This window comes from Hylobates moloch, unplaced genomic scaffold, assembly GCF_009828535.3.
Source record: "Hylobates moloch isolate HMO894 unplaced genomic scaffold, HMol_V3 SCAFFOLD_7, whole genome shotgun sequence".
In the NCBI taxonomy this organism is placed as follows: Eukaryota; Metazoa; Chordata; class Mammalia; order Primates; family Hylobatidae; genus Hylobates; species Hylobates moloch.
Genome location: NW_026652282.1, coordinates 58,898,525 through 58,915,265, shown reverse-complemented (window position 1 = coordinate 58,915,265; position 16,741 = coordinate 58,898,525). Strand labels below are relative to the sequence as shown.

General features: G+C 41.1%; 1 protein-coding gene across 2 annotated transcripts in view; it reads right to left on the bottom strand.

The window, feature by feature from the left end:
• OGT (O-linked N-acetylglucosamine (GlcNAc) transferase) overlaps positions 1 to 16,478 on the bottom strand; it is a 43,280-nt gene extending 26,802 nt beyond the window's left edge. The window contains exons 1-5 of one of the 2 annotated variants that reach the window (XM_032757158.2): positions 16,228 to 16,478; positions 13,214 to 13,394; positions 11,850 to 12,093; positions 5,364 to 5,432; positions 1,977 to 2,093 (exon numbers count right to left, since the gene is read on the bottom strand). In XM_032757158.2, coding sequence (XP_032613049.1) covers positions 1,977 to 2,093; positions 5,364 to 5,432; positions 11,850 to 12,093; positions 13,214 to 13,394; positions 16,228 to 16,264 — 648 coding nt within the window. In that variant the 5' untranslated portion in view covers positions 16,265 to 16,478. The remainder of the gene's footprint in view (positions 1 to 1,976; positions 2,094 to 5,363; positions 5,433 to 11,849; positions 12,094 to 13,213; positions 13,395 to 16,227) is intronic. The other variant, XM_032757159.2, reaches the window with a different exon arrangement.
• Positions 16,479 to 16,741: the final 263 nt, after the last annotated feature.

Below are 16,741 nucleotides of genomic sequence, written 5' to 3'. Positions count from 1 at the left end.
GATGCTCAAGTCTGCATCTTTAGCCAGTGGGAGCAAGTTGCTTCCTGAGTCCTTTTGATGCAAAGTAATATGTCAAAGCTTCCTTGCTTTCTGGTATGACAAGACATTCCAAAAATTTTTTTAAATTTCCTGCCCCAGACCTGGAATCTGCCTTTTCACCAAGAAGCCCTGCTTCTTTAAAGCCCATTTATAAAAATCATTTTTAATTACTAAAGTACATTTTTTTTTGAGACAGGGTCTCACTCCGTCGCCCAGGCTGGAGTGCAGTGGCATGATCACAGCTCACTGCAGACTCAAACTCCCAAGCTCAGGTGATCCTCCCATCTCAGCCTCCCCAGTAGCTGTGACTACAGGCGTGCGCCACCACACATGGCTACTTTTTGTATTTTTTGTAGAGATAGGGTCTTACTATGTTGCCCAGGCTGGTCTGAAACTACTAGGCTCAAGCAATCCTCCCACCTCAGCCTCCCAAAGTGCTGGATTACAGGTGTGAGCCACTGCACGCAGCCTAAAGTACATTTTCAACACAAAACTGGAAACTGCCATACCGTGTACTATCCAGCAAACGCTGCAATAAAGATGTTCCTCAACTTAGGATGGGGTTATGTCCCGATACACCCATAAGTTGAAAATATCTTAAGTTAAAATGCATTTATAACACTTAGTGAACATCCTAGCTTAGCCTAATTTTTTTTTTTTTTTTTTTTTTGAGACAGGGCCTCACTTTTGTCACCCAGGCTGAAGTGCAGTGGTGCAATCTTGGCTCACTGCAACCTCCAGCTCCCAGGCCCAAGCAATCCTCCCACCTCAGCCCTACAAATGGCTGGAACTACAGGAGCACACCACCACACCCAGCTGATTTTTGTAGAGACAGGGTCTTGTTATGTTGTCCAGGCTGGTCTTCAACTCCTAAGCTCAAGCAATTTGCCCGCCTTGGCCTCCCAAAGCACTGGGATCACAGATGTGAGCTACCACACCTGGCCCGCCTAGCCTCATTTTAAACATGCTCAGAACACATTAGCCTACAGTTAGGTAAAATTATCTAATACAAAGCCCTTTTTTAAAACTTTGAGTTTTATTTTAATTCCAACATTTATTTTAGGTTTGGGGTACACATGCAGGTTTGTTACATGGGTAAATTGTGTCACAGCAATTTGGTATACAAATGATTTTGTCACTCAGGTAGTGAACATAGTACCTGGTAAGTAGTTTTTGTACCCTCACACTCCTCTCACCCTCCACCCTCAAGTAAGCCCCATTGTCTATTGTTCCCCTTTGTGTCCATGTGTACCCAATGCTTAGCTCCCACTTGTGAGAACGTGCAGTATTTGGTTTTCTGTTCCTGCGTTAATTCACTTAGGATAATAACCTCCAGCTGCATCCATGTTGCTGCAAAGGACATGATTTCATTTTTGATGGCTACATGGTATTCCATGGCATATATGTACCACATTTTCTTTAGCCCACTGTTGATGGGCATATAGGTTGATTCCATGTCTTTGCTATTGTGAAGTGATGAACATACGCATGCATGTGTCTTTATGGTACCTTTTTATTTTTTAATCTTAGAGACAGGGTCTCACTCTGTCACTCAGGCTAAGTACAGTGGCATGGTCATAGCTCACTGCAGCCTCTAACTCCTGGGCTCAAGTGATCCTCCTGCCTCAGCCTCCTCCTTATTTTATAATAGTGTGTTGGGCATCTCATGTAATTTACTGAATCTTGTACTGAAAGGGAAAACCAGAATGGCTACATGGGTACTCAAAGTATGATTTCTATTGAATGTGTATCTCTTTTGCACCATTGTCAAGTTGAAAAATTATTTAAGTCAAATCATTGTTCTCTGTAAGTCACGTACTACCTATACTGCCAGAGAAACAAAGATATAATGTCACTGGTTAAGACCTATTATTTAGTTCTAGTAAAAACACTACATGCATAAGCACTTCAAAAATACCAATTATTTAATGACTAACCTTTTCAAAGTGATGAATTGCAAGCCAAATTTCCCCTTGTGCATTGAAAACACAGCCAAGATTACTCCAAGCTACTGCAAAGTTCGGTTGCGTCTCAATTGCTTTCAAATAACATGCCTTAGGAGGGGTTAATGAAAGAAGATGGGAGGGAAAGGAGGTAAAGGGAAAGGGGAAAATTTGTAAAGGGAAAAAAAAAAGATTGGGGGGAGGGGGGGAAGAAGGTGATATCATTATTCCTTCTCTGACCAGCCAAAAGTGACCCTGCAGCATAGGCTCGCTTGCGCCAAAACTAATGCGCTGCCACAGCTGGCTGCTCCTGCGCCTGCGCCACCAGAACCCAAGTGCAAACCACCATGTTCAGTTCTGCCAACCAAAGACCAACCCTTACACTGAGACTTAACTGGGAAGTCAGTTGCTATAAGGCTCTATGCTGGAGTTCTCTTATCCAAACTACGGGCCCTTGTCATGTTTTCAAGTGCTATCTAGAGGGCGCAACTTGAGGCCGAGTTTTCCTACTCCCACTGTTTCCCAAAGTGTGTTCTATGAGGTGTTAAGAGGTATGGCTGAAAAAAAAAGGAGTTCATGATCAAATAAATTTGGAAAATAGGTTTCTTTACTGGACTTCCCTAAGCCTTTAATAGTATAACAGGGTTCCCTGAACTTAGTTGACCATGGAACTCTTCTTTCATTGGGCATTTTATTAGAATACTATGGAACACATTTTGGGAAATGCTGCTCTTCAACAATGTTCCTCACTAACACCAAAACTATGCTACTGGGGAGAAAAATGTCTTTCTGCCAAGTAGGATATCATAAAGCCAGGCTTTAAGTTACATTCTCACAATGCCCCCGCCTCCCAAGGAGGACTGAAGCTAAAACCTCACATGACAGGATTGCACCTAGGTTGAGGTCCCTGTAATGCGAGCGCAAACATCGCTTGCGCAACCTAACAGCATCGCACTGCGCAATCGCTGCGAACTGCTGCGCTACATAGAACACCCCTAGACGCAGCAAACGGCCAACCAGATCCATTAATCTACTAGACAGGCCCATAGAGAATATTTGTTTAATGAGATTAGTTGGACTCGAGGTATGTTAAAACCCAATTTTATCCAAAAAGGCTACAGAATAGGACTGAGGGAGCCAGTCAATCAGATTACTCATCTAGTCAACCGTTCACAGGGGTTCATTCGCACGCAATGCGCATTAACGCTGCGCAGCCTTTGCGCTACTGCAGGGTCACAGCGCATCATCAGAAGAGCAGAATGCTGCAATCCAAACAAAGAAGAAAAAAGGAAAAAAAATGAACAACAAGAAGAGTTAGAAGCTTTTACTAAGTAAATTATCTCTAATAATTTTTAATATCAATTAACTTTTACTTATCTTTGACAGAATTGTGGCTATAGTATAAAACATTCTCTTACATAACTTGCTTGTAAATAAAATTATTTTAAGCTGTTTCTGAAGCCACAAGACAGAAGATTCAGGCATGGAGGCAAATTGTTTTGCTGTGGCAGTTACAAACCCGTTACCATATTTCTCATCATGTGACTTTTCGGTGCGTTCCTTGCTGGAAGAGGAGGAGGAGGTTGTGTGTCTGCCCTAGATCCAGGCCTCGAGCTCCCTTCAGCGAGGCACCTTACGCATGGAATAGGAGGTTTCACCCACCTGAAACCTTCTAAATACAATATCAATGGTGAAAAACCAAAAACAAGAGAGAAAATAAAAACAAGATCATTAGTAAAAGTTCAACAAAGCAATTGAAATTCTTTGGATGTCTATTACATATGGGAATGAGGACAGTCTCAAGTCTGTAATATGGGAAACATGCAGAAGGGAGAGGGTTAATCAGGGCTATTGCATACAGCAGGGATTTTTGCTGGAAGAAAGGCTCTTCATTTTCTACAAAGACAACTTAATTTTGCTTCCATCTACTAGGAATATGCTGGCTTGAATTTTCAAATGCACTGATTACAAAAGAAATACATTGCATTTCACTCAAGAGTATTTTCTTGTTTACTAAGTTCTCACAAAAAAACAGAATAACATTTTTCAAACTAGGTGTCTCCAGAGCTCTGAAATAAAGAAGTCAGCAACCTAAGGCAGGCGCAATGTCTCAGCCTAAACCGATCTCTAAAGCTGCAGTGAAGTGCAATTCATGTTAGCTGTCCGCTTGGTGGGGTGACAATTAATAGGAGCTTATCAAATATTTGTTCTATAAATTACCAATTAGATTTATCAGCTAAGATTGAAATCAATTACAGTTCATTAGCTGGCAACCTACATAAGGTTAATCCAAAATGTCAGCAGAATTTATGAGCTGTGCACTTAAAACTAGTGCCTTTTAACATTAGATGGTGCTGAAAAGCCTTCTCCCTCCCTGGATGAAGCAGTCAAACAGACAGCTACGCTGCGCATACACTCCACGCATTAGCATGCGCGTGGGGCTCAGAGCAACAGGTGGGAGTTTCAGAAGCATTCTGGTTTCTCCCCACTCCTCACCCCTGCAGCGCGGTTGCGTAAGGTGGCTTGTAACAAGACAACTGCATTTATAAATTTAATTTTAAATTATACCAAAAGCTTTAATTAACCCAACCTGGTGTTCAAATTCATTATTTGGAAACACAGAATGCTAAAAGCCACCTTTCCACTTTGGCAAGTTTTCTTTCGATCAGTCCATTTCCCAAACAAACCAGCTTTGTCCTTCTGACCTTTTTTTTAAGGGGTTGGGGTGGGGAGGAATAAAAGAAGGAAATGAGGAAGAAAAGAAGGTAGACAACTAGGATTGGAAAAGAGGAAAAAGGAACTTGGAAAGGGAGTGGGGACAAGAAGGGACAGGATGTTCCAATTATTAATTTGCAATCATTTTAACAGCCTTTCTTCCACTGAAAAAAGGGTGAGGAAGATGAAGGGAGGAAGGTTAAATAAGAATTTTAAATGCCAGTATTACAGGGTAACATTTGGATGAAATTCTTCTCCACTTACAAGCCACAAAGGACTTAGAAGAGCAGCATTTTCAATGGCACCTGCATCATATAGGAGTCTTGAGCCAAATCACAGGCGCTCTGCTTGTCACCAGCAGGCAAGCCTCAGATTTGAAGGAATGTTATTTATTCCCACATAAGATCATGACGGAGCCCAGTGTTATAAAGATGGTCTAGCTCAGCAGAAAGGCTCCAAAATGTTCAGGTTCTTGCTTTACCCTCAGATTTAGAACAGATATGCCAAAGCCTGGCCCTGCTCTATTCTGAGGCGATTCATGCCGTCAGTTTTCCTCAGTTTCAAAGGGCTGTTTTGTGAAGATAGCTCAATGAAGAGTTGAAGACTTGGCAAAAAGTACAAGTTTTCATAATACTGATGTTTAAATGTGTTCTATCAAACACCTACCTTGGCTTCTTCCAAGCGACCCAGGGCTTTGAGCAGGTTCCCCAGGTCACTGCGAACACAGTACAAATCCTAGAAACCCAGAGACGCTGTCATTAATTATACTCTGCTTTGTCAATTAAAAATATCTTGAAATCACTTTTAAGCATCTAGCTCCCTGCCATTTTATTCTATCAACTAAAGATACTGCCTGACAAACTTCAGTGCAGGACCACAACCCCTTATCCACAATTCCAAATCCCAGAAAGTTCCAAAAACTCATTTGAGGGTTAAACCTGACTTGAGGTGACATGAAACTATTTATAGAATTTAGTTATCTCACTTAGTATGAATACTATCTTTTGCTGCAGAAATATAAATGTGTTTTACTAAAAGGTGCTGCTCCAGACTTTTCTGGGTGTTTTATATATGGTATTATCTTTCTAAATCCTAAAAATTCTGAATGTTGAAATGCATTTGGCCCCATTAGCTTCACATAAAATACTATGGGACCTTACTAGAGCTTCTTTCTCTCCTCCCCAAATGTCAGTCACATTAAAAATATATATTTATCAGGCTGGGCATGGTGGCTCATGCCTGTAATCCCAGCACTTTGGGAGGGCGAGGTGGGAGGATCACCTGAGGTCAGGAGTTCGAGATCAACCTGGCCAACATGGTGAAACCCCATCTCTACTAAAAATATGAAATTAGCCAGGCATGGTGGCGTGTGCCTGTAATCCCAGCTATTTGGGAGGCTTAAGCAGGAGAATCGGTTGAACCCAGGAGGCAGTGACTGCAGTTAGCTGAGATCGTGCCACTGCACTCCAGCCTGGGCCACAGAGACTCTTGTCTCAAAAAAAAAAAAAAAAGGAAATATATACATATACATATATATATACACACACACATATCTCAAATATTTGTCCAACTATGTTATTCAAGGTTATGATGAATCACTTCTGTATCAAGGACCGAAAATTTTCCAGAGTGGAAAAAAACGTATTTAGCAAATGACTACCTATGAGCAAACCTACCCTTAGGCTGTCAGGCATATTTAGAAACTCTGACTTCATTTCACTATTGGGCAGAAGAATTATCCAACCAAAGCCTCAATCCTGGCACCTGCCACTAGATTACTCATTAGTATTAAGTGCCATTAGAGTTGAGTGGGTGAATAATGAAAAGCAGTTGACTCTGCTTTTTATTAGCAGCTCAGTTGTGCTGCTAGTCATCTGACTCATCAGTCCGTTCATCTGGATGAGACACTCATCACAACAGTGAGCTTAAATTTTTATTTGCCCTATTTTGCCATTGTCAGTCCACATCTACCAGTCAACGGCAGAAACAACGACAACAGGAAGTATGCTTATTATTCCAAACTGTTCCATGGGTGAAAGAGGCTTAAGTCCTAGAAAGTGAAATTTTGTCAACTGTGCCGAAAAATCATCATATATATGATTTGCTCTGGAACTATATTATGGTTTCTAAAATCACTTAATTCTACTGATAAACAGCTTTTGTGGTTGTATAGTATCAGCCATCAGGTGAACCAAAAAGTCTGCCAACAAAGTACAGGCTGCCACACAACAATCTTACGGTCAGCCATATTGGGTCAGTTCCATGATCTCCCTGACTCAATACTGTCCCTTCAAGCAATGACTGATGTCCTAGAGAGTAAGGTTGTCTCCTATCACTTCAAGCACAAAAGGCTAATACTAATCCTCAAAGCATCAAAGGTACCATTAATCTTATTTGACTTCTCCTCTAATTAGCCTGAGCACTTTTTAACACTATACTCTCAGAAGTAATGAATTATATAATCTTGCTATCTACTTTGTATGGTTATGTTTTTTTCTAAACTGAAAGGGTTACCCCTGTTTTGACAGACCATGACTGCATAACCCAATCCATGCATACAAGCTCCTTCTACTACTTGATAATTGTGGTTATACATGTTTGGACTTTTACCAATTCCTATGCCTTTTCTAAGTCATAATAATCACAAGTCTTGCAATAATTCTCCAACAATGACTGTAATGGCCATACATAGCAGCCAACTGTTGCATAATTTTATTACCCTCTAGTTTCTATGAACTCTTGGATGGATGCCACTTAAGTCCCGAGAGTGTATCTATATTTTGTTATCATCTAGATCCATTACAGTATACTAAATCAAGTTCACACAATGCTCATAGTTAAAAATAGATTATCTTCAAGATTACTATAAGATAATCAATAAGGCAGTTTTAGGAAAAGCTAAAACATCATATTAAATGTAACAGTGAAATCCAATTCTCCTGTTTGGGGATCCAAACCTATGTGCATGAACAGCTAATTTCTAGAAAACACAAGGGCACCACCATTCTCCCAAAAGTTCAAAACCCAAGACATCACTTCTGCTTCATCTGTCAAATCAAAATGTTTTTGACAATTTTATTTCTCAAAACTAGCCCATTTTATCCATCCCAGGTTAATACATTTCAGGCAAACTGTTACTCAATTCAATAACATGCCCGGAACTGTAGGGAAAAGATATGGAATCCTTATCATCAAGGGGCTTACAATCTATATGAAAAGACAAGGCACACACTAAATGCCCACTCAGTAGTAAAGAATTTTAAGAGAACTAGATGATGAGCTCATAAGAGAAGTTTAAGCTGGGCCTTGAAGGATGAGTAGGGTTTTAATAGACAAAGGAGGAGGGCACTGTATACAAGGGAAAATCGTGAGAATAAAAGGAGATGGAAATGAGCAAGATTTTCCTGTAGAACTATTTCTCCTAAGACTGCATCAGTTTCCTGCCTTTCCTCCTAGACCCTCCCACCTCCACCAGCCACAACATCTAGACACGTACGTACATATGAAGTAAAATCAGGTCGATAAAAACCTACAGTAATTCTCAATTGCCTCTCAAATTAAATTCAAACTCCTCAGCCTCTCTATTCTTTATAAATCTTCCAATTGACTCTCCTCTACTACATTCACTTCTTGTTACTACTTGACTCACCACTTCAGCCAAGGAAGTCTACTTGCTATTTACCTTCCTACAGAATGCTTAGGTCATAAGCACCCACTCGAGGAAATCTTCTGATTAATACTCTCCAACAATTATCATCCGAGGAACTTACACCATTTTTTCCTTTATGGGTCAGGTCCTGTCTTATATTATAACCCGCAACTTCCCCCATAACACATCTCCCCAATCCCTAACAAAGCATTGTATGCACAATAAGCACTCACATATTTAAATGTGACATTTGCACAGCAACCTTAACAAAAAGCAGAACAGAGAAGAATCGAAATGTATGGTTTTCTACAGTGCAGCTGTATAAGAGACGCTCAGCAGTAACAAGTAACAAATAACATGACAGGAACACACATGATGGCCAGGATGCCAGCAGCTCTCTGTTCTGTGCATCCACAATCAAAGCACAAGCAACAATTCAACACCTATAGATTCAGAAACAGACCTGTTTAGATCAACTCAGGGTTATGGCCGTTACAGAAAGGACAATCTTATACATAATTTGTAAAAGGAATTGCCAGGTATAGGCAACTCTAGTGAGTCATCATGTAAAAGAACACGTGCTGTCACTGCAAGGTGCTATCTGCAATAACACCTTCAAATACAACAGACTGGCCAGGCACAGTGGTTCATGCCTGTAATCCCAGCACTTTGGGAGGCTGAAGCAGGCGGATCACCTGAGGTCAAGAGTTCAAGACGAGCCTGGCCAACATGGTGAAACCCCATCTCTACTAAAAATGCAAAAAATTAGCCAGGCGTGGTGGCGGGCACCTGTGATCCCGCTACTTCGGAGGCTGAGGCAGAAGAATCGTTTGAACCCAGGAGGCAGAGGTTGCAGTGAGCCGAGATCATGCCACTGCACTCCAGCCTGGGTGACGAGGGCAAAACTCCGTCTCCAAAAAAAAAAAAAAAAAAAAAAAAACAACAGACTAAAATCTTACCAAAATTATGAAAACACCCAACATTATAGAAGATAATTCAGAATGAAAAAAATGACATAGCTGTCTCAAAGATAATTTCTATAATCAAGTCACAGAGAACAACTTATAAATTGACATATTAACTTAAAAAGATAAACACTGTTGAAAACAGTTACCAAGGTTACCAAAGATACTACCTTAACATTCTACTCTTTCACTGCTGCAAAACCAAAATAACCTGAGTTTCTTTAACCATTTTTCATAGAATGCCAACTACATCTATGATTCAGGCACACAATGTACTAATGATGCATTTAAGCACTGTCAACAAGAACATAAGGAACAGACGCAAGATTCTACCAGTACTGAACTGACAATGGGCATTTGACAGTAAGTTTAAATCTAGTTAAGACTTTAGATATCCTGAAATAAATTAAAATATGATCACTATGGCATGTTTAGTTGAAATCAAGGGAATTTGCACAATCCCATTTTCATTCTTAGTGGTAAAAACAGTAATAAGTAAAGCAGCACCTTCCACTAGAAGAAACATAGAACCAGATGACAACACATGGCCATTCAATGCATTCAAGAGGTAATCCCATGATTTATTTTAGTACTATCTCACTTCCTTGGTAGGGTACAATAATAAGCTTCCTGCTAACAGCAGGTTAGATATTAAATAGCATGGTTCCATCTCTCACTTTAGTTTTCCTTCTCAGCATAGTCCTACTGCTTGGGTACACTATTAGTAGCAATGACTGCTCTGCTACACACATAGGCAACTGGAAATCTGAGCCAAGGGCATTAAAGATGGCAAGAACCACAGCTGTGTGAGAGGGTACACTATCAACAAGAGTAGAATCAACCTGATTAATAAAGGGAAAGAACTTACTGTGACAACTGGGTACAGAGGTGAGCCCTGGGAAAAATGGGGTCCAAGGCCCAGTGGCAGCACATACCGGGCTCCCTAAAACTTTATGTGGGTAACTAGCTAGATTAGTATTGCAATAAAACTTACAAAAAGTCACTCAAATGTACATATTACACACTGAGTGTCTCAGAAAAGATAGACAAGAAATTAGTTTCATTTGCTACCTCCGAGAGTGCTAACTGGAAGTATTCACTGTATCCATTCAAAAACCAATAAATTTAGAAGCTGGGTGTGGTGGCACACACCTATAGTCTCAGCTACTCTGGAGGCTGAGGCAGGAGGATTGCTTGAGCCCAGGAGCATGAGTACAGCCTGGGCAACATAGCAAGACTCCATCTCTTAAAAAAAAATTTTTTTAAAGCAATGGATTTTTTAAAAAGGACATGTTTAAATTCTCAAAATTAACTACAAAAATTGTTAATAGATGTCATCATGAGAAGTGACTTCGGATCTTTGAGCAAACTACTAAATTTAGTTTCAGTTTCCTAACCAAAAAATAAGGGAGAGCAGGATATGATCAATGGTTTTTTAACTGTGCTCAAGGGCTGCTTTGATAGGTGGGTGCCCTCTGGGCACATCATCCTACTTTTATTTCTTTTCACTTCAACATTTGCTTTGAGGATATTCAGACTCAGGTTTTAATATCTATTAATACTTCATTACTAGCTTTGTCCCCAAGAAAGCCACATAACCCTGAGTCCATGGTTTTTAATTGATAAAAATCAGAAATAATATCATCTATTTTGAAGAATTATTGTGAGGATTAACTAAGACCAATCATTTGAAGCTGCCAGTAGAGTGTCTGACCACACAGACTTTCAGTAAATGGTAGCTAAAATAAACTATTAGCCATTTCCAGGTTGGTTACAAAACTGAATGTTGACAATGTAACTTGGGAACTTTTTCTAGATTTCTATAACTCCACTATCACTTACCTCTTAAGTTTACATCTACTTTCTCTAACTACATCATAAGTTCTGAGGGAAAGTCTTATGTTTTTGTATCTTTCAGAGATCCTAAACACAGTATGAATTTAAGGTCTGCCAGCTGAGCCTCACTTGTTCCCAGAACACATCTGCAACTTAGACAAAAAAATTTTTTAAACCAATCGAAAGCCCAGTGTAAGTAGTATCATCTAAATTCTATCACTTCTAATTACACTGAAAGAAGAGAGAATAGGATATTGAGGAAGAAATTTTGTAGTCTAGTTTTCACATCATTCCATATAGTGGCATCTTGTTTTAAACTATTTTATATTACAGATTTTACAGATTAAGACCCATTATCCACCATTCCTTGAAAATCAATTAACTTGCAAACACTTATCAGAATTTATCCAAAGTTAATCACAACAGAAAAAAAGTCATGTGCCCTGTACTTTATAGGTGTTATTTTAAAATTGATGTAGTTTCTTGCAATAAGAATTTTTATACTTTTTAACTTGCTAAATAAAACAAATATTTTAGCATAACACAGACCAGCTAAAAGCAATTTCACCATTTTAAGTACATAAGCGTTTTTAAACTTTTGACTTTATTCCCTGTGAAAACCTACTTTAGTGTCTGAAATATCACACTATGTTTCTTTCTGGGTTTCTAGGAAGGGAAAGTAACCATTAAAATTTTACTCACAGGATTGTACTGAAGAGCAGAGACGTAAGCTTGTACTGCCCCTTCCATGTCACCCGCTGCTACCAAGGCGGCTGCCAGGTTAATATAACCATCGATGAAATCAGGTTTGAGACGCAATGCATGTCGATAATGCTCAATTGCCTCCTGCAACTGCCCTCTTTCCTTGTACACATTCCCCAAATTCGAATAAGCTTCTGCCAGAAGGGGGTTCTGTTTAATTGCCAGAGTGCTAAAGTGAGCAGATCTGGAAAAGGTGAGAAGTGTTAATGCATGGGTATGAACGTTACAGAAAAGAAGGTATGGCCCATATGCAACTCAAACAGTTTGAGATCTGTGCTATTGCTCATTATATAATACCTTATCTTTTAACTAGTGCATATCAAGAAAAATTTGGGAAATCAAAGATTTTCAAAAGTGGAGGTATTCTAGATTTCAAAATGAAAAGCTTTTTCTTATTAAATAAAATTATTGGCCGGGCGCGGTGGCTCACGCCTGTAATCCCAGCACTTTGGGAGGCTGAGGCGGGAGGATCACCTGAGGTCGGGAGTTCGAGACCAGCCTGACCAACATGGAGAAACCCCGTCTCTACTAAAAATACAAAAATCAGCTGGGCGTGGTAGCACATGCCTGTAATCCCAGCTACTCAGGAGGCTGAGGCAGAAGAATCGCTTGAACCCAGGAGGCAGAGTTGTGGTGAGCCGAGATGGCGCCGCTGCACTCCAGCCTAGGCAACAAGAGCGAAAATCTATCTCAAAAAAAAAAAAAAAACAACCCACCACATTGGAAATCATGATCATTAAGATGAAAAATGAAAAGCTATGTGCACGAGTCTCATTTTATATTTAAGATTTAATGATGCACATCTTTAAGTGTCTAAATATGCCAGAATGACAATTATTAAAAGGACAGGAACACAGATTCTTCCCTTTTGATTCAACTGATTAACTAAAAGCAACACACCAAACAACGAAACTTCAGGTATGCATCTCCTGCCACAGCATACATAATCATCATTTCTGAGCATTTCAGTCCCTCAAACTGACAGGTCCCATGAAAGGGAGACTGGATGCTCAGATATACATTGATAATAATTTATTACCTGAACAGAGTCTAGAAAGCAGTAGACCCAGGTAGAAAAATCTAGAAAAGGTCCCTAGTCATACTGATAATATAACCACCACCACAAAGGAAGGAGAAAAACTGGCAGCTGGGCATGTCACAAGTGGGCAAGAGAGCAGATGTGCGTTGGCGGCTCAGTTGAAACCCGGTACTGGAAAAATTTCAAGTTCAAATATTTAAGTATCATTTTTCAAGCTCAGCACCCAGAGGCAGCAATCACGAGCAGGTACCCCAACATCTCCTACCTGTCCAGCCTTCGACACTGGAAGTGTATAGATGAAAGTAATAAAAGCACACCAGTATTGTCTGGCTCTTGTCTCCAGAGCTGCATGCAGTGTCTCTCAGCTGCCTCAAAATCTCCTGCCTGATATTCTCGATGTGCCAACTCAGCTAACCCTTGGAAGGAAAGCATACGTTTCGTTGGTTCTGGAGAATCATCAAAACATTTGAGGGAAGGAGGGGGGAAAACAAAAAGTTAGAAATGTAAACCAAAAAAATGTAAAAATATGGTATATTTAACTTAAAAATGGAAATGCTTGAAACTATGTAAAGCACTAGAGTGTTCTGCACGTTATTTATATCTCCAAGTTAACATCAAGTGCAGAATTGGCATTTTTAGAATTCACCCATTAATACTTTCTTTCCCAAGCTAGAAAGGAATATTTACTTCCATATGAGATTACATTTTATGACCAAAAATACTTTGTACTTTTAAATTATAAATCATAGGTAGCATCTAAGGATTCACTGAACATTATTCCTTATACCTTAGTTAACATACAGAAACAAAAGGTCAGACGTGTGATTTGCAAGGTCACAAAGACTTAATATCAGAATAACACATTGGGAAACTTAATATTTTGTGCCATATTTCAGGTTGGATTTGTTGAAGTAGAGTACCGGTAATAATCTATCAATCTTAACCTCAGTGAGGACACCAGATGTGTTAACTCTTTAAATTATATCAATGTTTGTATATTTCAGAATTTAATTCTTTAAAAAGACAAATAGAAACGAGCCTAAGGGAAAAACCAAAAAGTCAAAGTGCTATTTTTAAAACAGCCGATAAACAAGATGTTTGTCATTTGTCAACAGCCAACATAGTTAAAGGGGTCATCAAACATTTTAAATAAAGACCCAAGATTACACTGCTCCTCTACCATCCCAAACTCACAAGGAGACTAAATTGGCTAAATCCCACCCACGTTGGTTTAGCACTAACATTTTCCAAACAGCTCTGGTATTGACTAAAGGATTACGACACTGCAAACAAGCCTATATAAACCAGGCAGTTACCTGCAACTGCAGTGGTCAAAACGTTGGGGGGGAGGGAGGATGGACGCTAAAATATATTTGATAAAGCGCAACATAATGAATAAATAAAAGCACTTCGCTGCAAGTGACTTAATCCAGATACATAAAGATCTTTAAAGGATATAGCTAAAGCCCAGAGAGGGGAAAAAAAACTGCTTGTCACAACTGTAAATACTTAAACTGGGAATTCGACCGTAGCACTTCACTAGCTGGTTGAAATGGGAAACCATGGACAAATTATTTAATTCTACCAAGGTTAAGGTGACTAGTGCAAATTTGAGCCCAGCTCCCCAATCATTAGAGCTGATGAGTGTTCCGGATACTGAGGAAAAGCAAAGTAAATTTCCTGACAGAATGCACAGCTGACCACCAACACAAAGAGCATTGAGACTTGCATCCACATCTGGGAGAGGTTATATCTTTAATAGAAACTAAAATTACATTTTAGCTAAGTCTCTAGAACTTCCTAGGCTCCTTGTTTTCACACATTACTTTGTCACTTTTCAATGCCGCTTATCTATTTTAACACTTGAAACGACAGCTTCCTCAAATAAATAACACATTAAAAAGGGCAAGCTAGTACAGAATCCAGTACAAAATCTTAAACCTTTGAAAATCACGGTGGAGACGTGGGGAGAGGAGCACGGACTAATTATTAATCCCACTCCCTACAATTACGGATAAGACACTATTGACGATTCACCTACTACTTACAGCACAACTTCCAGAAACAGCAACTAAAACCCTCCACACATCTCAGCTGAGAAACAACCAAAAAATTACCTCGCGGGAAACCTCAGAAGCGCAGCCCAATTCCCCACCCCCTTCCGCCCAAATCGCCTCAATATGGAAAGGCAGCTGAAGGACACTCCTATAATTTGGTTGTTTTCGTATTTTTAGTACCAAATGCTCGCGACCGAAGTGTCTAAAAGGGCAACCGCCTTGTACTTGTGCAGCTACACTCCAGTTGCTTTACAAACTCTTCAAGCAGGGATGGAAACTTAAAAAAATATTACACCCTGTGAATAAAGAGATACTGGGCTGAAGAATGGGGATGGCAGACCCAGAGGCAGCGGCGGAGGAATACATCGAGAAAGTAACACAAAGCGAGAATTGGGCGGGCAGGGTGGTCAACGCCAAAGCAGCAGCATCGGGGTGGTTTCTCCCCCCAAGGATAGGAAGTGAACAGTAGGGCTGGCAACCTCGCGTAAGGGAAGGGTGTGGTTCCCCGCGGACAGGGTGGGAAATCCAGGCTGAGGGCAGCGGTGGAATTGGGCGATGGCAAAGGAAACCCCTGGAAATTTCCAATCTAAACCGGGACCGCTCAACCGAAAGAACACCAGAAAGGCACTGCCTAGCGGGGTGCTGCTCAATGTCCCCTCTTCTCGAGGTGACTTGTGGCACCATCGACGAGCTTTTGCTCGTCCTCGGGTGATGCAAAGTGAGGATATGATTACATCGGAACGGCACCCCCACCCTAGATTGGCAGAGAAGGACCAAATCTGGCTAAGGGGAAAAGACTGGAGGGGGAGATGACGGGGGAGATGGAGGGTAAAAAGGAGAGGCGATGAGCTGAAATTAGGGAAGAAAACCGCTGCAAAGGAGTGAAAGGGCAGGGATTCCAATGCAGTCCATTCCACGACATTATAAGCGCGCACGTGTGACAGAAGCGCCCGGAGAAAGTGGAAAGCTAGAACATTTACGAAATAAAAACAAAGCAAGAAAGGCAGCAAAAAGCAAGCAAGGGAGGAGGAGAAAATGTTCGGGAAGCGGACGACAGCAGAAAACCCGATGTGATCAGATGCCAGTAGACCACGAAAAGCTCAGCAATGTCACTGATGTAATGGGGATGGTTCGAGGGAAGGGAGGGAAGGAGTGATACAAGGTAGAGGACGGCGCGAGACCCCAAGGGGGCATCTGCCAAAGTAGAACGGGACACCAGTACCTGTGCTGTCGGCCACGTTGCCCACGGAAGACGCCATCTGGAGCTTCTCGAGGGAGAGCAAAAAAGAGGTAATTGGTCCTGCTGCCGCCACTACCGGCAAGAACGTATTTGGAGGTAGTAGTACAAGGGCAGCAGCCGTAGCAATGCTCTGGAGGGCTTGAGCGGCGGCAGCAGTTACAGCCTTCGTACCCTGGGAACTCTAGCTGGCCATCTACCTAGTACGGCCTTGAAATGGCGGCGACGGCTCCTCGGCCGAAACAACACGGGCCGGAACTACTTTCTGTTACAATCAAGTGCCCGCGCGGAGGTAGCCGGTAACCAGCGCCGCCAACAAAATGACTTCGAGCTGCGAAGTCGAGATTCCATGTAGTCCTCCGCGCAGCGCCCATTGCGACAAACACCACGGTGGAGACCGCGCATGCGAGCAGCCCTGTCAACCCGACTCGCGGTTAGAGCACTCTCCGGGGCGGAAGCGGCCAAGTTTCTTAAGAGTGTAGCGGCAGGGTAAAAACAA